This window comes from Aquarana catesbeiana, linkage group LG09 (assembly GCF_042186555.1).
Source record: "Aquarana catesbeiana isolate 2022-GZ linkage group LG09, ASM4218655v1, whole genome shotgun sequence".
Lineage (NCBI taxonomy): Eukaryota > Metazoa > Chordata > Amphibia > Anura > Ranidae > Aquarana > Aquarana catesbeiana.
Window position 1 is genome coordinate 255,786,459 of NC_133332.1, and position 22,830 is coordinate 255,809,288.

Here is a 22,830-nt window from a genome sequence, read left to right on the forward strand (position 1 = left end):
ATAATTCCAGATATCAAAAATTTTGCTGTCAATATTTAAACATTATTTGTTCTATATCATTTTATAATCAACTCAATCAGAGAAAACCCTTATAAATCTATCATGCAGCATCGAGAGTATTAGCTGCTCTGGTTTACAATCAGTTCCAATGAAAACTTTCAGTACATTTGCATATTGCATAAAAATAACAACAAAAACAACATAAATTATTCAGTTTGACTGTAATCTTCATCTTTAGTTCTTGGACATCAAACCATATCAGACAGGTGATGCCGTTTAATATTGTCTAGGAACTAAACAAAATAAAAGGTATTTAGTGTGATATTTTTACAGTTCCTTCCTAGAAAGTAACACATAGTTAGCAACAAACACATTTAACCAACACTTTCCACAAACTACAAAACATATGGCCATTATTTCTGTTATTCATGAGTGCACTTTTTATCACCCTTTTTTATTAATTGAGCTCATTTTACTTAATTAATTATCACCACGTGGATTTTCATTAAAGGACATCCATTCAAAGTTGTCATTAAATCGGCGTTGCACCCAAAAGTGGAACTTCCGCTCATCGGATTCCTCCCCCCTCCGGTGTCACAGTTGGCACCTTTCAGGGGGGAGGGGGGTGCAGTTACCTGTCTAAGACAGGTATCTGCACCCACTTCCGGGAATAGACTCCCGCGGGACACAGGTCCCAGGAGATAGCGGGGACCATTGAGAAAGCACAGCGCGACTCGCGCATGCGCAGTAGGGAATCGAGAAGTGAAGCCGCAACGCTTCACTTCCTGATTCCCTCACTGAGAATGGCGGCGGCAGCACCCGAGGATCGAGGGACGGTTCGGTCTCGGGTGCCGACATCGCTGGACCCCGGGACAGGTGAGTGACCTTATTTTAAAAGTCAGCAGCTGCAGTATTTGCAGCTGCTGACATCTAAAAAAAAAAATGTTCGCGGGACTCCCGCTTTAACCATGGTTGAAATAATTCACAAGAACATTATATGGTGTTCATTACATTTGTGCACAAACATTATACATCACCAAACTCGTATTGATGATTCTATTGCAACCTCTTGTGCAATACCATACAGATCTACGAAACTTCTAGGAATAGATCTGGTTCCTTCTGTATTAATGAAAAAAACATTAGTGTTGTATCCTAGCACATGACACTATTACATTCACCAATAAAATTATAATAATCATGACTGCTATTCAGGATTTTAAAGGGTGTTAACATCAATCAGCCATTTACTTTCTTTGTTTCAAATAATCCTAGATTTTAACAAAAACTAACAATTTCAACTAGGATGTTATTTTTTTCAACATAATTAAGCATTTCTTAGATGTTCAGCACTGTCCTGCTTTTCACAGGCACAAGCTTGTTTAAGGGGGGGGTTTAAGGGGAAATCTCCCTCTCTTAAAGTGGTGTTCCGGCCGAAATTATACTTTTTAGATAGAAATACCCCTATAATACACAAGCTTAATGTATTCTAGTAAAGTTAGTCTGTAAACTAAGGTCTGTTTTGTTAGTTTATAGCAGTAGTTTGTTATTTTATAAACTTACAGCAGGCCATGGCCATCTTAAATCTGGGCATCTGAAGCCAGACTGTATTTCTTCCTGGATCTCATCCTTGCAGATCTCGCACATGCTCAGTGCAGCACAAGCAGTGTAATAGGTTTCAGGTCAGGTTTCCATAGCAACGGTAGTGTCAGAGGAAGTTGCCGCTCTTCCCAGAAGGCATTGCAAACAGGAAATGATGCGATGGGCCGCGGCCAGGGAGGAGGAAGTGAAAAATGAATACAGCAGATATACAGTAGGTGCTGAGAAAAAAATAAAAAAATATCCAATTTGTTTACAGTGCACAGTTTAGTGAGGGATGCTGAAGAGTTGTACAAGTGGGTGGAACTCCACTTTAAGGGATCGTCTCCATCCAAGCAGACTCACAAATACAGTCTACAGCTGCAGCTCTTCCTTTCACAACATGCTGGACTATTGTCCATTGTCGGGGGGGGGGGGGGATGGGGGTTGGGGAGAGGGGGATGCTGCAGGCTGCAGGCTGCATCCATTCCTGCTAACTACTGATCTTTTCAGTTAAACATACAAAAACTCACTTAAACATCAGTAGCCAAATGCATTTTTACATATCATCCATACAAGCAACTTTTCCTCGCCAATAGCTAGCTAAACAACCAACAAAAGAGCTCAGCATTTAAACTCAACACATATATTACTGCAGTAATCACAATCTAAGCATCAACACAGGTCATATTTTTCCTTTTCCTACCTGTTTTCTGCTCATCGTTTTCAAACCTCAAAGAACAACTATTTGAGCACCAGCGAAAGGGCCACTCTTCCACCTAACGCGGTCATCAGCTCCTCTCTTCCATATCTCAAAAAATCTAAAGCTTGCCGGGGGTTCGCTAAGCACACAATGACTGGAAACATTCGACCATCTACCCTCTTTGCTATATTTATCCAATTTAAATCAAACATATCTGCCACTAACTGCCACCAAAGCAAAGCTAGCAACAAACCTCCCATCACAGTGCACGCTAATAATACAGTTTCCCAATTGTCAAAAAACATTACAATTCACAACAGTATTACTACCCTGTTTCCCCGAAAATAAGACCTAGCGTGATTGTCAGTGATGGCTGCAATATAAGCCCTACCCCCCAAATAAGCCCTACCCTGTTTCCCCAAAAATAAGCCCTACCCTGAAAAGAAGACCTACAAGGACTTTAACTAGAGCTTATTTGGGGGGTAGGGCTTATATTGCAACCATCACCAACAATCACGCTAGGTCTTATTTTCGGGGAAACAGGGTAGGATTAATCACTGCACATCAAACCAGCACTGAAAGGGTTAAATATCCTGCTCACAGCGCCATTATGTAACAAGGGGTTAAATTCTGTGTTACATTTATTCATAGGTTCATTCATATATTTACCCTTTCAGATATGTGGTCAGTAAATGCAAGGATTAAAACACACAACACAAAGAATGTAATAAAAAGTTTTACTTAGCTTCGATTAAAGATGATACGATACAGGATAATTATAGCATATTCAATTCCAGGGGACCCCCATAACTACTGAAAGTTCTGGAAGGTGATGGTCTGTTCAAACTCTAGGCACATTCATGTCTTATCTGTACACATGTGAGAGGTATAGTTTTATGATTCAGAATAGTTTATTTAATGTAGTGTTTTGCATCTTTTGCATTGTTTTTTGTGCATTTGATTAGTATGGGTACTGTTGCTCTACATTTTTTGATTTTCCTTTTTGCTCCACTGTCTGTTTTATTTCTTTCTTTGACAAAAAATAATGAGGACATTGAGGGACCGTTTTGGCACAAGAAGAGGATCAGGATAGACGAAAGTAAATTAATTTAAATCGCATTGCACCCTTTAAAATTACCTTCATTTAAGCCTCCCATAGTGACTTCCATGTATTTCACCAAAATTATTCAATTTTTGCTGTCCCAATATTTGCTTAAATCTTGTGGAAATAAAAAATCTAAATTTTTTAAAATTTATAATACACATATGTTCTTTGTAGTCTATCAGCTAAACAACAAATAAACTACCATATCTCCATATAGAGAAAGATAACGATCCACTTTTCCTTCCATACTGTCAACCACCCAAGCCACAGTGCCTCCCCATCACCCACCTCACCTCCCAGGCCAAGGCTTAAGTCCAAGGTCACAACACCTCCCTCCCACCCATCTCAATTCCAAGTCACAGCCCCTCCCTCCACCTACCTCGCTTCCCAGGTCACATCGCCTCCCTCCACGCACCTCACTTTCCAGGTCATAATATCTCCCTCCATCCACCTCGCCTCCCTTCACCCACCTCACTTCCCAGGTAACAGCCCCCCCCCACCTTACCTCCCAGGTAAATGCTCCCTCCTCCACCCACCTCACCTCCCAGGTAAATGCTCCCTCCTCCGCCCACCTCACCTCCCAGGTCACAGCCCCTCCCTCCGCCCACCTCACCTCCCAGGTCACAGCCCCTCCCTCCGCCCACCTCACCTCCCAGGTCACAGCGCCTCCCTCCACCCACCACACTTCCCAGGTCACAGCGCTTCCCTTCATCCACCTCACCTCCCAGGTCACAGCATCTCCCTCCAGTCACCTCACTTCACAGGTCACAGCGCCTTCCTTCCCCCACCTCACTTTCCAGGTAACAGATCCTTCCTCCACCCGCCTCACTTCCCAGGTAACAGATCCTTCCTCCACCCACCTCACTTCCCAGGTCAAAGCGCCTCCCTCCACCCACCTCACCTCCCAGGTCACAGCGCCTCCCTCCACTCACCTCACCTCCCACATCATGGCACCTTCCTCCACCCACCTCACCTCCCAGGTCACAGTACCTCCCTCCACCCACCTCATCTCCCAGGTCACAGCACCTCCCTCCACCCACCCACCTCACCTCCCAGGTCACAGCGCCTCCCTCCACCCACCTCACCTCCCAGATCACAGCGCCTCCCTCATCCCACCTCACCTCCCAGGTCACAGCAACTCCCTCCACCCACCCACCTCCCAGGTCACAGTGCCTCCCTCCACCCACCTCACCTCCCAGGTCACAGCGCCTCGCTCCACCAACTTGACCTCCCAGATCACAGCACCTTCTTGTCACCGACCTCACTTCACAGGTAACAACTCCTCTCATCGCCCACCTCACCTCCCAGGTCATAGCACCTGCCCCTACTCACCTCACTTCCCAGGTCACAGCACCTTCCTCCACCTACCTTGCCTCCCAGGTCACAGCACCTCCCTCTACCCACCTCACTTCCCAGGTCACAGCGCCTACCTCCACCTACCTCACCTCCCAGGTCACAGCGCCTACCTCCACCCACCTCACCTCCCAGGTCATAGCACCTGCCCCTACCCACCTCACTTCCCAGTTCACAGCACCTCCCTGCACCTAGCTTAGTTGCCAGTTAACAGGGCTTCCCTGCACCCACCTCACCTCCCAGGTCACAGCGCCTCCCTCCACCCACCTCACCTCCCAGGTCACAGCTCCTCCCTCCATCCACCCACCTCACCTCCCAGGTCACAACGCCTCCCTCATCCCACCTCACTTCCCAGGTCACAGCGCCTCCCTCCACCCACCACACTTCCCAGGTCACAGCGCCTCCCTTCACCCACCTCACCTCCCAGGTCACAGCATCTCCCTCCAGTCACCTCACTTCACAGGTCAGAGCGCCTTCCTTCCCCCACCTCACTTTCCAGGTAACAGATCCTTCCTCCACCCAACTCACTTCCCAGGTCAAAGCGCCTCCCTCATCCCAGCTCACCTTGCAGGTCACAGTGCCTCCCTCCACCCACCTCACCTCCCAGGTCACAGCGCCTCGCTCCACCAACTTGACCTCCCAGATCACAGCACCTTCCTGTCACCGACCTCACTTCCCAGGTAACAACTCCTCTCATCGCCCACCTCACCTCTCAGGTCATAGCACCTGCCCCTACCCACCTCACTTCCCAGGTCACAGCACCTTCCTCTACCTACTTTGCCTCCCAGGTCACAGCACCTCCCTCTACCCACCTCACTTCCCAGGTCACAGCGCCTACCTCCACCCACCTCACCTCCCAGGTCACAGCACCTTCCTCCATCCACCTCTCCTCCCAGGTCACAGCACCTCCCTGCACCTAGTTCAGTTGCTAGTTGACAGGGCTTCCCTCCACCGACCTCATCTCCCAGGCCACAGTGCCTCCCTCCACCCACCTCACCTCCCAGGTCACAGCGCCTCCCTCCACCTACCTCACCTCCCAGGTCACAGCTCCTCCCTCCACCCACCTCACTTCCCAGGTCACAGTACCTCCCTCCACTAACCCGATATCCCAGGTCATAGCACCGTCCTGTCACTGACCTCACTTCCCAGGTAACAGCTCCTCCCTTCGCCTACCTCACCTAACAGTTTACAGTTCCTTCCTGCACCCACCGAACCTCTCATCTCATAGTGCCTCCCTCCACCCACAGAACCTCTCAGGTCACAACACCAATCACCAACCCCTTTTCCCCCAGTTCACAGTGCCTCTCTGTCACTCACCCCCATCCCCCCCCTTTCCCCTGTCTCAGCACCTACTGCCACCTAATTTTTCCCCAGTCGCAACAGCTCACTGCCACATTCTTCACTCCCCTTCCCCCCACCAATAGTGCTTTCCTTCAATCCACCTGTAGCAACCAAGCTTCGATCCACCTCCTTGCGATGAAGCTTATACCCCATCCACTACCCTTACTCATCACAGTTCAAGTACTATCTGGTGGCACAGTGGTGTAGTGGGTAGCATTCTCGCCTAGCAGTAAAAAGGGTCGCTGGTTCGAATCCCATCCTGCCTGGAGTTTGCATGTTCTCCCTGTGCCTGTGTGGGTTTCCTCCGGGTACTCCGGTTTCCTCCCACGCTCCAAAGACATGCTGGAAGGTTAATTGGCTTCTGTCCAAAATTGGCCCTAGTATAGTAATGTGAGTTGGGGACCTTGGATTGTGGGCTCCTTGAGGGTAGGGACCAATGTGAGTGTGCGATGTGTGTGTGGAGCGTTAGGTAAATTGACGGCGCTATATGGGTACCTTAAATACATAATGATATAATAGATAAACATCTATTGTGTCTGTACAGACACAATGTACAGGGATAGGGATAATTGTAGACACTCACTCAGGTTGAACTGGATGGACTGGTGTCTTTATTCAACCTTACTAACTATGTAACTATCTACCTGACCTCCCCCAAAGCACAACATCTCCCTTCGACCAACCTTCATCAGCCCTCATCATAGTGCCACCCCACCATACACCTCATCCCTAGCACTTTGCTTCTACCCATTTCACCACCTTGGTTACAATGCTTACTTTCCTCCTACCCCACCTAACACCTCTTTGTCATAGCCATCACCTCCACTCCATCAATGCAATGAGCTTGTCTACTCCACAAGTATCCCCTCTGCTGCCTCTGTCCCCCGTCTCCCGCACACTATACTCTGCACTGCTCCACTGACTTGGGATGCGCACCACACCTTTGCTAGTAATCAAAAACGATAAAGAACTAAGCTTGTATAGGAATCCTCAGACTACGACACTTCTGGGAGTGTCAGGCCACTGGTCCCCCTCTGTCCTCTGGGGTTCTATATGCTGGACCCTACATCTCTAGAGGACACAATGGTGATGTGAGGTCTGTCAGAAGGAAACACAGGGCAGGACTAGGAAACTGACATACCCGGAAGTGTCGGATTTAGACTATTCTTCTAAAAAAGGTGGATTGGGTATGGCTGGTGAGATTGCTTGAGATAGGACTGCAGTGTGCACAGGATCGCACTGGATCTCTGGCAGGATCAGTGGGTAGTTTTTAGCACTTATTGAACAGATGTAACAAAACACTTTCAATGGTACATTAAACAGACCAAAACTGAAGCAAATAAGAGAAGTTCATTGTTATGGTTTACATATTCCTTAATTCTTTTGTATGCAGGCAGTACGTGACAAAATCCTTTAAAGAAGTGAAGATAATGAATGTTCCTTCCTGAAAGCGTAATTTTTCTGTTTCCTTCATACAATATCAGCTCTTTATCCAAAGAAAACTAAAAGCAGGAAATAATAATGTAGAATATCCCCCAGTATTTCCAGTTTTGCTAGACATAAAACCAATTCATTTATAAACAATGCCCCATAGTTCTTCAAAGCTACATCCATTATATTGCTATTGATGCCCTTTGTGTTCCCTGCAGTTGCAATATAGTAAAAGGAGTTGATGGAACAAGAGCTTGCAAATAACCGGCCCGCTTTTAATGAAGCAACTTGTCAGATAGGGGTGAAAAAACAAAGTATTACCTAAAAAAAAAAAAAAAACCGAACTCATTTTTTTTAGTTAAAAAACTCAGAGGTCAGCAGTATTAAAATTAAACGAGCAGCCTTTGCTGCAATACTCACCTTCTATCCAACATGACCTCCTCTCTACTACTAGACCCGCATCAGTCAGCCCACTTCTGAGCCCAGGCTGATATGGATGGACCCTAGGTGCCATGACACTAATCTCGGAGTACTTATGCCTGGAGTTCTGCTTTAACAGCAAATGTATCCAAACAATTTTTAGGGTAAAAAAAAAAAAAAATCTGTAGTACTGTAACATCTATGCAATACATGTACATTTCCCATGTTTTTATCACTTTAAAGACCCTACCAGTACAGGAAAATACCTGTTGATCTTGCAGAAATGCTCCCAATTCCTACATTCTATTGTAGGTTGACAACTCTAAGAGCCCATTCACACCTGAGCGTTTTGTAGCTTGAAGCCTGAAGCTACAAAACGCTTGAGGGGAAAAAATCCATTATTCTCTATGTCGATGGTTCACATCTCCACTCCAAGTCGCCTGAAGCTCAAACAAGTTCTGGCCCCTTTTTGTTCGCGCGAATCGGGCAGATGTGGGCGTTTTTGGAGCAGGAAGCAGATGACAAAATCTAACAACATAGCAACAAATGATGAAACAGATGATCATTTTTCCTATTGGCTAATAAAAAAAATGCCAAAGCTCAAAAACGCCAGACAACGCTGCATGGAAATGCGCAAATATGCCCAAAAAAACACATGACAAAACGCCGGAAGAAACGCTCAAAAACGCTACGCTCAGGTGTGAATGCAGCCTAAATGGTGTCAGCCCTGCCCAGTTGTTTTTTGTTAAACTACCGAACCACTCCTCTCAACAGCATAGGAACTATGTATTCAGTAGTCCAAGATAATAACTGGATAGGGATGATAATACAGCTTGGGATAACATAGGAAGTGTGCACAAGACACATGCTATCTCTAAATGTCTGGCATAATCAATAGGTATTCTGTTGCACTTACTTAACAAATATAACTAAGCCCTTTCAATGGTATATTTATATATCGTAAACTTCCAGAGAAACTTCAAATTGTGAACCCCCAGGAGCTTTTGTCATAACGTCATAATGCAGCTGCAGCGATGACCGCGATATCGCCCTTCCCACCCTTCCCACTGTTTCGAGGGGGATGCTGTTAAGCAATTTTACTTTGCCTTTACTGGATCCAAAGGGTGCAAATAAGAGAAGTTCATTTTTAGGGCTTACATACACTTTAACTTGATATCTGCTAAGGAGGACATTTATAATAAATAAAAAAAAATGACTTCATAAAATTGTCCAGGGTTGTGGTAGGCTGTGCTTTTGATTAAAATTTAGAAGTGGGAAGCAGACGTGGAGTTAGGCCCAGGCAGTGTCAGTTAACATTAGATTGTCCGCCATACTGTCACAGTAACACTATGAGTCGCTGATCACCACCACCATTACTAGTACAGCGTCTATAGTTGCGTAAATTCCAGTATATATAACATAGTTTGTAAACACTATAACTTTCACAGAGACCAATCGATATACACTTGTTGGGATTTGTTTTTTTTTTTTTTTACCAAAGATGTGTAGCAGATTACATCTTGGCTTAAATTTATGAGGAAATTTGATTTTATAGGATATATTTTTATAACCGAACCTAGAAATTTTTTTTTTTTTTTTCAAAATGTTCTGTCTTTTTTTGTTTATATAAAATAAAAAACACAGTGGTGATCAAATACCACCAAAACAAAAGTCTTAAAAAAAATGATCAAAATTTAATTTAGGTAGTGTTGCATGACCGAGCAATTGCTGGTGTAGTGTTTGGGGGTTATTTAGCTCAAATGTAGTGCCTGCTAGCGAGTACAGTCCACACCAAATATTTCTATTTCAGGGCTTGTTGGCCCACTTTTATTAAAGTTCAAACAAAGTTCCAGAAACGAAAACAAAGAGTTTCCCTCACAAAAGGGTATTCACCATATGGGCAAATTCAGCCTCTTGGCTTACACATACAGCAGTGCTGCTCAGGCCTTCCACTTCAGGCTCTCGTCTGTCTCCTACAGACCGTTTCCTTACCAATACCGTACATATAGATAGCAGCCCCTCGCTGCTCTGACCCTCAGGCTTAGGTTTCTGGCTTTCCCACTGCTCACATGCACTCCTTGGCTTTCTCCCTTGCACGCCTGGACTCCTAGGGAGGGCAAGGCCGTCTTTTCTCTTGGGCACGCTGGGGACGGCCGGGGGGTATGCCGGTTGGCCAGTCCGGCCCTGGCTGGGGTCGCTGTTCAGGTAGGGTCCCCCAGGCAAGTGGGGCCCCCGGGCAACTGCCCAGCGACCCCAGCCAGGGCCGGACTGGCCTACCGGCATACCCCCCGGCCTTCCCTGAATGGGCGGGATTGTCCCGCAAAGGGAGGGCTTTCCCGATGTCCCACACGTGCACACAGAATCCCGCAGCCTGAGGCAGGTTTTCTCACTGTGCATGTGAAAAATCTTCTTTGCTTGGACCTTCCAGCTGCTTGTCTAGATGGTGATTGGCTGCAGCTCATAGCAATCATCCTGTACTCACACCGTGACTCACTCTGTGCGTGGGGGCGGGGTCAGTTGCTGATCTGTACTGAAGACGAGGAGGTGCTTTCCAATGGAGGAGGGCAGGTCAGTGTGCGTCTGATAGAAAAGTTGCTGCAGTTAAGCTGTGGCAGTGTCCTGACAGATGACAGACGGATTTCTGGTGAAGCCCGTGCCCAGAATCTTATCAGATTATTGGAAGACAGAAGCTGTGCTCAGGCTGCAGACACAGAGCACCACTTGTTCTGTCTGCTTCATCTGTACAGGACTCTGCAGGAGATAAGGAGAGTGTGTGCTGAGAACTGGGGAAGTGTTCTGTGTCTCAATCTGAATTGTACTGTTTATGCTTTCTCTCCTGAGCTCTCTGTCCACCCCCATTCATCCTCAATCCTGCAATCTCCCCATCCACCACTCCCCCATCCACCCCCATCCCAGCCATCCTGTGATCCCCCCATCCCAGCCATCCTGTGATCCCCCCATCCCAGCCATCCTGTGATCCCCCCATCCCAGCCATCCTGTGATCCCCCCATCCCAGCCATCCTGTGATCCCTCCATCCCAGCCATCCTGTGATCCCCCATCCCAGCCATCCTGCGATCCCCCTATCCCAGCCATCCTGCGATCCCCCATCTAACCCCATCCCAGCCATCCTGTGATCCCCCATCACAGCCATCCTGCGATCCCCCCATCCACCCCCCATCCCAGCCATCCTACTATCCCCCCATTCCAGCCATTCTGCGATCCCCCCCATTCCAGCCATTCTGCGATCCCCCCATTCCAGCCATTCTGCGATCCCCCCCCATTCCAGCCATCCTGCAATCCCCCCATTCCAGCCATCCTGCGATCCCCCCTATTCCAGCCATCCTGCGATCCCCCCTATTCCAGCCATCCTGCGATCCCCCCATCCCAGCCATCCTGCGATCCCCCCATCCCAGCCATCCTGCGATCCCCCCATCCCAGCCATCCTGCGATCCCCCCCATTCCAGCTATCCAGCGATCCCCCCCATTCCAGCCATCCTGCGATCCCCCCCATCCCAGCCATCCTGCGATCCCCCCCATCCCAGCCATCCTGCGATCCCCCCCATCCCAGCCATCCTGCGATTCCCCCCCCCATCCTAGCCATTCTGCGATCCCCCCCCATCCCAGCCATCCTGCGATTCCCCCCATCCCAGCCATCCTGCGATTCCCCCCATCCCAGCCATCCTGCGATTCCCCCCATCCCAGCCATCCTGCAATCCCCCCATCCCAGCCATCCTGCGATTCCCCCCATCCCAGCCATCCTGCGATTCCCCCCATCCCAGCCATCCTGCGATTCCCCCCATCCCAGCCATCCTGCGATTCCCCCCATCCCAGCCATCCTGCGATTCCCCCCATCCCAGCCATCCTGCGATTCCCCCCATCCCAGCCATCCTGCTATCCCCCCCATCCCAGCCATCCTGCTATCCCCCCCATCCCAGCCATCCTGCGATCCCCCCCATCCCAGCCATCCTGCGATCCCCCCCATCCCAGCCATCCTGCGATCCCCCCATCCCATCCTGTGATCTCCCCACCCACCCCCCATCCCAGCCATCCTGTGATCCCTCCATCCCAGCCATCCTGTGATCTCTCCATCCCAGCCATCCTGTGATCCCTCCATCCCAGCCATCCTGCGATCCCCCCATCCCAGCCATCCTGCGATCCCCCCATCCCAGCCATCCTGCGATCCCCCCCATCCCAGCCATCCTGTGATACCCCCATCCCAGCCATCCTGTGATCCCCCCATCCCATCCCATCCTGTGATCTCCCCACCCACCCCCATCCCAGCCATCCTGTGATCCCTCCATCCCAGCCATCCTGTGATCCCGCCATCCTGCGATCCCCCCATCCCAGCTATCCTGCGATCCCCCCATCCCAGCTATCCTGCTATTCCCCCATCCCAGCTATCCTGCGATCCCCCCATCCCAGCTATCCTGCGATCCCCCCATCCCAGCTATCCTGCGATCCCCCCATCCCAGCTATCCTGCGATCTCCCCATTCCAGCCATCCTGCGATCTCCCCAACCACCCCCTACCTGCACTCTGTGCATAGCTCATCCCAGAACCCTGCATTCTGTACATAGCTCATCCCAGAACCCTGCACTCTGTATATAACTCATTCCAGAACCCTGCACTCTGTATTTAGCTCATCCCAAAACCCTGCAGTCTGTACATAATGCACTCCAAACCCTGCATGCCTTTATCCTTTTTTTGAAATGAATGTGCTGGGGTTTGTATGTATCCATGAGACTCTTGCTTGCGAAACAATAATAAAAGCATATTTTATAGGTACAGGGAAACCTGAGTTTTGTTTAATGATACCCCTTAAGCTCCTCCCACTGTCAGAAGTTTGACCACACCCACATTTGCAGCAGCGCGCTATGCAAGGTTACTTCCTTCCTCAAGTGTCCCTCATTCGGAAGTTCAAAAGTTGGGAGGTATGCCTACCGTAATACCGGGAAATTTTCCGGGAGGCCGCCTGTCCTGGGGCCACTTTGAGTTGCGGCTGCAGCGCTCCGCTCTCCCCTCCTCCTCCTGTGTATCAAGGAACTGGCTGGATCTGTGTTCGGCGGCCTTCGCTGTAACAAGGTCCCGTCCCCCCTAGACCGGCTCGTGTAATAGTAGATTCAATCAGTGTTCCGCCTATCACACGAGCCGGTCTAATGGGACGGGACCTTGTTAAAGCGCGGCTGCCGAACATAGACCCAGCCAGCTCCGTAATACACAAGAGGAGATGCCCGCTGTGTGTGTTACCAGGCGATGGTGAGTCTGTATTAATTGGCACATTGATGCTGCATTCATGGGCAGAGTTTGGGGGCAATTGTGGGCACAGTGAGACTGCATTCATGGGCACAGTGAGGGTGCAATGGTGGGCACAGTGAGGGTGCAATGGTGGGCACAGTGAGGCTGCAATGGTGGGCACAGTAAGCCTGTATTCATGGGCACAGTGAGGCTGCAATGGTGGACATAGTGAGGCTACAATGGTGGGCACAGTGAGGCTGCATTCATGGACACAGTGAGGCTGCATTTGATGGGCACAGTGAGGCTGCATTCACAGGCACAGTAAAGCTGCATTTGATGGGCAATCGTGCATGATTGTGTAGACAGGGCCCCAGTGCACTGTATTGCCCTGGGGGCCTATAATGCTCTTAAGATGGCACTGAGGGAGTCCGGAACCATGTTCAGGTGTCTACAAAAAGACCAGCACACACCTGACCAATTAGTGTGTTGGCAGTTCTGAAAATCTGGACCCAGGACTGGAGACTTCATCCCACCCGGATCACTAAGAAATCTCCAGGCTCCAGGTCCCCAAACTGTTTTTTCTAACCATAAGGAAGCTGAAAATCCAGTTTCCTCCTAATCAAGAAAAACCCCTGAAGCCCCTCAACCTGCCTGGTTGAGAATCCTGCATCAACATCATCCTGGTGGGGTGCCACACCAGTTAAAGTAGCGCAATGCTGAACAGCAAAAAGCCTGGTCATGAAGTGGGTAAAACCTTCCGGAGCTCAAGTGGTTAACAAATTTTATTTTATTTTCTTCACCCAGGTTTATGTGACATCTCCCTCACCATGGAAAAGACAGTGATGGGCTATAGAAGTGAATCAGTGGTCATACCCTGCACCTATACAACATCGAATAATGAAGTCGTGATCAAGATTCAGTGGGAATTTGAAAACCATGTTGTCATATACAGAGCTGATGAACAAGACCATATCCCTCTTTTTAAGTACAGAAAGCGTGCAGTAATATCAAAATCACCCTCTGGGGATGTGTCCTTGATCCTTCAGAGAGTGGACATGGATGACAGAGGGAACTTCAAATGCAAAGTCACCGGGAGAGACAGCAATGGCAAACTGATAACGCAAGAACACGTAACTATACTTAAAGTCCTTAGAAGTAAGTGTGTACCTATAAACACGGTAGCTTTCCTAAAGTGTATCTAAGACCAAATTGTTTTGTGCAATTTTGGATGGAGTGGTGAGGGGCTGGGACCCCTGTCAGGTTTGTATGGCTCTAGAGATGAGCGGAAGAAAAGCGCCAAATGATCATCTCAAGAGTCTAATGGCCTGTTTTACAATCGCAGGTAACAGGAGGGCAAAAGGGCAGCCAACGCAATTCAGGGCCAAAATCCCTCTTCTTCGGGGCCTAAAACAATGTAGCACAAAGTATCTATACTGGACACAAAATATAGCTCCAAGAAAAGATCATAAGCAAGAGCAATAGTGTACAGATGATTTTGCCTGTATCCATGGCCAAGTGATGTCACATGTCAATTGGCCATGGATACAGGCATGCTTATTTGTAACTATTGTTCCTGTTTGAGACCCTGTACTGGAGCTATATTTTGAATCCAAGAGATACTTTTTGCTACATCATTTTAAGCCTTCATGAAGGTAAATTTTTGTCTCACTGAAACACTGAAGATACCTTTGTCGTTACCTGTGATTGCATTAAAGGACATTAAACTCTTAAGATGATTGTTTGGTGTTCTGTCTTGGATCATCTATTCATGCATTTCTTAATATGGGTGACCCCTGTTCCTCGGGAGGTCCCATATTTTGTAGAACTGCCAAATCCAAGACATTATGCCGGTGTCTTGTCGAATACTGTCCCCCATCGGAAAGTGTCCGCCCTGTACTGCACAGGCACAGTATGGAGGACAAACGAGACGCCGAAAGTCTCCGAAGTTTAACAGCTGATCATCAGCTGTACACGGCGCCTGCGCTTTTATTCTCACCCTGTGTCCAGGTTCATTCCCTACTATCCAAGTGGACATAGAGTTAGAATAAATAGATGCCGAGTGCAGCGAGGCCGTGCCCAAAGCGTGGCGAGCAAAGCCAGCCCATGAGGGGCCCTCTTACAAAGCCATCACTAATAAGTGCCCAAGCGCCGTGTACAGCTGATGGTCAGCTGATCAACTTCGGACACTTTTGGCATCTCCTTCTCCTCCGTACTGCGCAAGCGCTGTGCCTGCGCAGTACGGGGCGGACACTATGCGATAGGGGGACACTTCTCGTCAGAACACCGGACCTAAGGGTTAAAGAGATAGCACCTCATCTCCACTTCCCTTTGGAAGTTTGTATTACTTGTCTGTGTCTCTGCTGGGAAGATTCACCCCTCTGTTTGTCTTGGTGGCCATTTTCTTTGAGACTGAAACAAGGAGAAATCCAATATTTTGAGTTGTTACCAGAACAGGAATAGCGGAGAAATGTATAAGAAAGGAAGTTAAGGCATGTATCCTTACTGGGACACAGATGAATAAAATAAAATAAACTGACAGAGCGGGCCAACCACAAGTGCTCCTCCCCCACATTCCCTATGCCATTACTTTGCTGCTAGTAGAATAACCTCAGAAGACTAGAAGTGAAAGCCCTCCTATATTCAGTGAGTGAGGATGAAACTACTAAATAAAATAAGAGACAGGATAAACTCCAAATGGGTGTCACTGGACCAGTTGGAAGATTTCCCTTCTATTCCTCCACAAATAGAAAGAGGGGACACGACAATAAAAGCTTGACAACAGTCAACCCTTCCCTACCCTTATCCAAGACAAAATAATTTTTTTTTACCTAGAGCAGTCATTCACAACCAGGGTTCCTCCAGAAGACTGAAAGGGGTTCTTTGAACTGTGGCTAATTAACCTCCCATCGGGATGGCGCCTGCATAGTTCCAGGCCAACGCCACTTGGCATAGCCAGCTGCATGACACTAATGATCTTTTTAGCTATCTATAGGAGTGGCATTCTTCCCACTGACCTCTAGTGTAAGGGACATTTTCCTCTGTGACTACCAATATTAGGGGCATTCTTCTCACTGACCACTAAGGGCCCTTCTTTCCACTGGCCACCAATATAAGGGGCATTCCTCCCACTGGCAACCAATATATGGGGCATTCCTCCCACTGGCAACAAATATATGGGGCATTCCTCCCACTGGCAACCTCTCACCTCCCATAGATTCTGAGAAGATCTGATTTCTACAGACGGCATGCATGTGCTCCGGCCGTTTGGTGTCGCTGTGAGGAATGGTGGTGGAGGTGGAGGGGTGTAGTATGACCTCCGGCAGTTGGGTGTCGCTGACAGCCAAGTGACAGTGATACCCAACTGCCGGAGGTCCTACTACACCCCTCCACCACCATTCCTCACAGCGACATCAAATGGCCGGAGCACATCATTAGACTAAGAAGAAGTTAAACATTAAACCCATGAATGCCATCTGTAGAAATCAGATCTTCTCAGAATCTATGGGAGGTGAGAGGACAGAAAGAAAAGCCAAACCCCCCACCCCCCGAGACTGACAGAGACGGCGCATTAGAGTTCTGATTGGAGGTCCTAAGAATAGGCATTCACTGTTTGGATTCTGGAGACACCCATTACATCCAAGCTCAACTAGATCTGTAGGGGTCTTCCTGTGAGGTGAGAGGCTGGGGCAAACCATAAGCGCACTTCGGATGGTGGAAGTGGTTTATAATCTGGATGCATCGGATGATTTCTTTTTACACCTTCACTTAAATTTATGAACTTTTCTCTGATTGAACATCTTGATGATTTGGATTCATCAATTTCTCTTCATACAAGCACTTTGTATATGAACTTTTGTTTATTTGAGCACTATTATATTCATTGTGTTGCACTGTCACTTTAATATGGCACCTTATGGTGCGTGAAGTTCAGGTTATTTTGGTGCACTGTGACTTTGTGTATTTTAATGTTATTAATTATAGTTGTTTCCTTGATATCATAGCTCATCAAGTGAGCGCCACATTTAATTTTATCAAAGTGGCCCACTGTCAGTGGAAAGAATGGTGCCCTTTCGTTGGTGTCAGTGGAAGGAATAGTGCAAAAAAATATATATAAACAGCGCTTGCAGGATATGAATTCAAATAAATTATATATGTGTGTATATATATATAAATAAATATATATGTGTAAACCTTGAAATACAAAAGACCTAACAGCTGTCACAAAAGGTAATAAACCTCACAAAGTAAATAATGGTATATAAACAGTGCTTATAGGATAACTATAAGCGAGAATGAAAACATATAAAATCAAGTGGCAAAAAACAGGGATTATTAAATCATTGTGACCCTGCAGTGATAATTTCAATATAGTAGTAAATAAACATATTCAATAATCAAAGTGATAAGTGCTCAAAATCAAATAGTACTTCACTATTAGTCCTTTCTCTTTCTCCCCGTTCCTTGAGTTTGGTCGTTTACTCTGAAAGTCCCAGAACAACTTTTGAAGAGGCTCCTTTGCATATCCATTCAGCATATACCAGAACTTATTGATCACAGCGTTTTTGATCTCAGACTGCAAAGCTGAGGGTCTATGATTTCTGGTGAGTGGGGTCACAAGAGGGGAGTGTGGCACACGGCACCAGTCATTTTCTTGGAGCACAGATGCACTTTATTTGGAGCACTTATCACTTTGATTATTGAATAGGTTTATTTACTATTATATTGAAATTATCACTGCAGGGTCACAATGATTTATCCCTGTTTCTTGCCACTTGATTTTATATGTTTTCATTCTCTCTGATAGTTATCCTATAATCGCTGTTTATATACCATACAATGGGAGGAATAGTGCCTTATCATTGGTGTCAGTGGGAAGAATAGTGCCTCATCGTTAGTGTCAGTGGGAGGAATAGTGCCCCATTGTTGGTGTCAGTGGAAGGAATAGTGCTCCTTCACCGGTGTCAGTGGAAGGAATAGTGCTCCTTCCCCTGTGTCGGTGGAAGGAATAGTGCTCCTTCGCCGGTGGCGGTGGAAAGAATAGTGCTCCTTCCCCGGTGTCAGTGGAAGGAATAGTGCTCCTTCCCCGGTGGCGGTGGAAGGAATAGTGCTCCTTCCCCGATGGCGGTGGAAGGAATAGTGCTCCTTCCCCTGTGTCGGTGGAAGGAATAGTGCTTCTTCCCCTGTGTCGGTGGAAGGAATAGTGCTTCTTCCCCGGTGGCGGTGGAAGGAATAGTGATCCTTTCCCGGTGGCGGTGGAAGGAATAGTGCCCCTTCGCCGGTGGAATAGTGCTCCTTCACCGGTGGCGGTGGAAGGAATAGTTCTCCTTCCCCGGTGGCGGTGGAAGGAATAGTGCTCCTTCCCCTGTGTCGGTGGAAGGAATAGTGCTCCTTCACTGGTGTCAGAAGGAATAGTGCTCTTCGCCGGTGGAAGGAATAGTGCTCCTTCGCAGGTGTCGGTGGAAGGAATAGTGCTCTTCGCCGGTGGAACAAATAGTGCTCCTTCGCCGGTGGAAGGAATAGTGCTCCTTCCTTGGTGTCGGTGGAAGGAATAGTGCTCCTTCGCCGGTGGAAGGAATAGTGCTCCTTCGCCGGTGGAAGGAATAGTGCTCCTTCGCCTGTGGAAGGAATAGTGCTCCTTCACTGGTGTCAGAAGGAATAGTGCTCTTCGCCGGTGGAAGGAATAGTGCTCCTTCGCAGGTGTCGGTGGAAGGAATAGTGCTCTTCGCCGGTGGAACAAATAGTGCTCCTTCGGCGGTGGAAGGAATAGTGCTCCTTCCTTGGTGTCGGTGGAAGGAATAGTGCTCCTTCGCCGGTGGAAGGAATAGTGCTCCTTCGCCGGTGGAAGGAATAGTGCTCCTTCGCCGGTGTCGGTGGAAGGAATAGTGCTCCTTCGCCGGTGTCGGTGGAAGGAATAGTGCTCCTTCCCCGGTGTCTGTGGAAGGAATAGTGCTGCTTCGTCGGTGTCGGTGGAAGGAATAGTGCTCCTTCCCCGGTGTCGGTGGAAGGAATAGTGCTCCTTCGCCGGTGTCGGTGGAAGGAATAGTGCTCCTTCGCCGGTGTCGGTGGAAGGAATAGTGCTCCTTCGCCGGTGTCGGTGGAAGGAATAGTGCTCCTTCGCCGGTGTCGGTGGAAGGAATAGTGCTCCTTCGCCGGTGTCGGTGGAAGGAATAGTGCTCCTTCGCCGGTGTCGGTGGAAGGAATAGTACTCCTTCGCCGGTAGAAGGAATAGTGCTCCTTCGCCGGTGGAAGGAATAGTGCTCCTTCGCCGGTGGAAGGAATAGTGCTCCTTCGCCGGTGGAAGGGATAGTGCACCTTCGCCGGTGTCGGTGGAAGGAATAGTGCTTCTTCGCCGGTGTCGGTGGAAGGAATAGTGCTCCTTCGCCGGTGTCGGTGGAAGGAATAGTGCTCCTTCGCCGGTGTCGGTGGAAGGAATAGTGCTCCTTCGCTGGTGTCGGTGGAAGGAATAGTGCTCCTTCGCCGGTGTCGGTGGAAGGAATAGTGCTCCTTCGCCGGTGTCGGTGGAAGGAATAGTGCTCCTTTGCCGGTGGAAGAAATAGTGCTCCTTCGCCGGTGTCAGTGGAAGGAATAGTGCCCCACTGTTGGTGTCGGTGGAAGGACTAGTGCTCTATTGTTGGAGTCACTGGAAGGAGTATCCATCTGTAGCCCCCAACTGTCCCTAATTTCAAAGGACTGTCCCTGATTTGGAACCCTCTGTCTCTCATTCCTCCTCATTTGTCCTTCGTTTTGGTCTGATCTTTATAGTAGTATATAAAATGCACTATTTATCTTTCAAAAAGTGTTTACAATGCTAAACCTTTCATCCAGTTTCTGAATTGTTGCATTTGTACATTTCAAAACCGATGTAAAGGAAGAGTAATAGTAAAAAAGCACTTGCTGGCTTAACTAAACATTTTTTTGTATAACTCTCCTTTAAGGGGGTCGTGGCAGGGTGTGTGTTCTATGCTTAAATACTTTTGCTAATAGGTGTCCCTCCTTCCCATCTGAAAAAGTTGGGAGGTAAAGTTGGGGCGGTATGCCCCATCGTTGGTGTCAATGTGGAAGGTTAGTGCCCCATCGTTGGTGTCAGTGGAAGGAAAGCGATCCACAGTGGACTGCCTAATTACTGCCCTTGGCCCCATTGTTGGTGTCAGGGGCAGTAATTATGCCCCATCATTAGGGCCAGTGAGAGAAATAGTTTATAATTGGGAGAAATGGTGCTCCAAGGGCCAGATAAAGGCAAGCAAAGAGCCACATCCAGCCCTCGGCCGTAGTTTGGAGACCACTGATTTAGGGTAAAGCTCAATATCCATTATACCTTAAACATACATATGTTCATTATCTTACTGCTCTAAACTGATAAGAAAGCTAATTGATTTGTCTGGTACTAAACTTTTCTCTCCGTAATCTACAGATCTTTAAAATCATAATCATTAAACCTTGCCATTGTATTGTCCTTTCAAGAGGTCTTTGTAATCATTTTAATTCTGCAGCTTATTTTAAAATTATATCTGGCCTTGTAGAGGCACTTCCTGTTTAGAGTGACAACTCTCTATCTCTGTCTGCCAATTGTGCTCTTGTGTTGTCGCCCTATCCCATGGGCTTCCTATGGAACCTAAAAATGGTCTTATCAATACACTTTACATATGACCTATTATTGTTGCCATCAGGAAATGTCATGCAGCCATCGCTGGAGTGTATATAGATAGGAAATGATTGCACAGAGGCTGCAGGAGATGCAAAAAAGTAGGAATGTGACTCAATGGCAGGATCAGAAGGTATCATTTTAATAAAAGCTGCGGATTTAAAAAAACTAAAAACAAAAATTGATTGTTGAAATTACATTAACAAGCTAATATGAAATTTTGTGATTTGCCTTACACCTATTTTAAGGGTTTGTTTACATGAGCAGCTAGGGGGCGATAAAAGCAGGTGGTTGAGCCATGGTTTTGCTGCCCCCCAGCCCAGACCCCCCCCCCCCCCCCAACCACCCACCTAAACACAGAAATGTAGCCACTCAGTACACATGCTGTGGCTGTGATACTTTGCAAAAATCAAAGAGTATGTCTCATTCAGCTGGTGGTACCACAGCCGAACACGACCCATTCAAGTAAATGGGGCCACGTCGCAACCACCTTGCCACTGTGGGGGAATATGTGGCCTCCCCACCTCCTGTCAAACGCCCTCTGAAAATGGATCCACTGTGTCACTTTTCAGTGAGGCAACAATAATAGCTGCACATGTGAATGAGCCCTAAAGCTGAACTCTGGGATAATTTTTATTTTATTTATTTATTTAAGGTGCTTATATAGCGCCGTCAATTTACGCAGCGCTTTACATATACATTGTACATTCACATCAGTCCCTACCCTCAAGGAGCTTACAATCTAAGGTCCCTAATTCATATACTAGGGCCAATTTAGACAGGATCCAATTAACCTAACAGCATGTCTTTGGAGTGTGGGAGGAAACGGGTTAATCAAATATTCTTCCCTGAATCGTGCTTTGTGTATTTCCTCCAGATCTGTGCAACAATCCAGTATGAGACTTTTTCCTTTGTGTAATAAAGACCGGTCTCTGCTGCGCTCTTTCCTTGTGCAGGGTGACTGGTCTTGACTCCACCCTTTCTGTAGTTTTCTGTGGAGGGTGGGGCCTGCTGAGCCCCTCCCATAGCTCTGCACAGGGCTATGTACAGCACAGTGATTATATCACTGCTGCTTTACAAAGTAATACCAGTGTTTGCAAAGGGATCTGATGCATACAAAGTGGATTTACATCCTTTGCAGCTGTTAAGGAATACAGTGGGGAAAATAATTATTTGAACCCCAGCAGATTTTGTAAATTTGCCCACTTGGAAAGAAATTAGGGGTCTATCATTTTTATCATAGGTGTATTTTAAATTAAAGAGACAGAATATCAACCAAAAATACAGAAAAACACATGATACAAATGTTATAAGTTGAGTTGCAGTTCAGTGAGTAAAATAAGTATTTGATGCCCAAGCAAAACATGACTTAGTACTTGGTGGAAAACCCTTGTTGGCAAGCACAGAGGAAAGACGTTTCTTGTAGTAGGTTACCAGGTTTGCACACATCTCAGGAGGGATTTTGGTCCACTGTTCTTTACAGATCTTCTCTAAATCCTTAAGGTTTCTTGGCTGTCTCTTGGCAACTCGAAGATTCAGCTCCCTCCATAAATTTTCTATAGGATTAAGGTCTGGACACTGGCTTGGCCACTCCATGATCCTAATGTGCTTCTTCTTGAGCCACTCCTTTGTTGCCTTGGCGGTATGTTTTGGGTCATTGTCGTGCTGGAAGACCCATCCACGACCCATCTTCTGTGTTCTGGCAGAGGGAAGAAGATTCTCATCCAAGATTTTTCAATACATGACCCCGTCCATTGGCCTCTCAATGCGGCAAAGTCGGCTTGTACTTTTAGAAGAGAAACAGCCCCAAAGCATAATGTTTCTACCTCCATGCTCGACTGTAGGGATGGTGTTCTTATAGTCATAGTCAGCATCTTTCTTCCTCCAAACACGGCAAGTTGAGTTATTGCCAAAGAGCTCAATTTTGGTCTTATATGACCACAGAACTTTCTCCCAATCCTTCTCTGAATCTTTTAGATGTTCATTGACAAACTTCAGACAAGCCCATACATGTTCCTTCTT

The 22,830-nt window shown here is 47.5% G+C and overlaps 1 protein-coding gene across 10 annotated transcripts in view; it reads left to right on the forward strand.

Annotated features, from left to right (window-relative positions):
• Nucleotides 1-22,830, forward strand: part of VSIG4 (V-set and immunoglobulin domain containing 4) — a 93,893-nt gene that overhangs the window by 10,132 nt on the left and 60,931 nt on the right. For all 10 annotated transcript variants that reach the window (XM_073600221.1, XM_073600223.1, XM_073600225.1 and 7 more), the window contains one exon: nucleotides 13,971-14,321. In XM_073600221.1, the coding sequence (XP_073456322.1) occupies nucleotides 13,971-14,321 (351 nt within the window). The remainder of the gene's footprint in view (nucleotides 1-13,970; nucleotides 14,322-22,830) is intronic.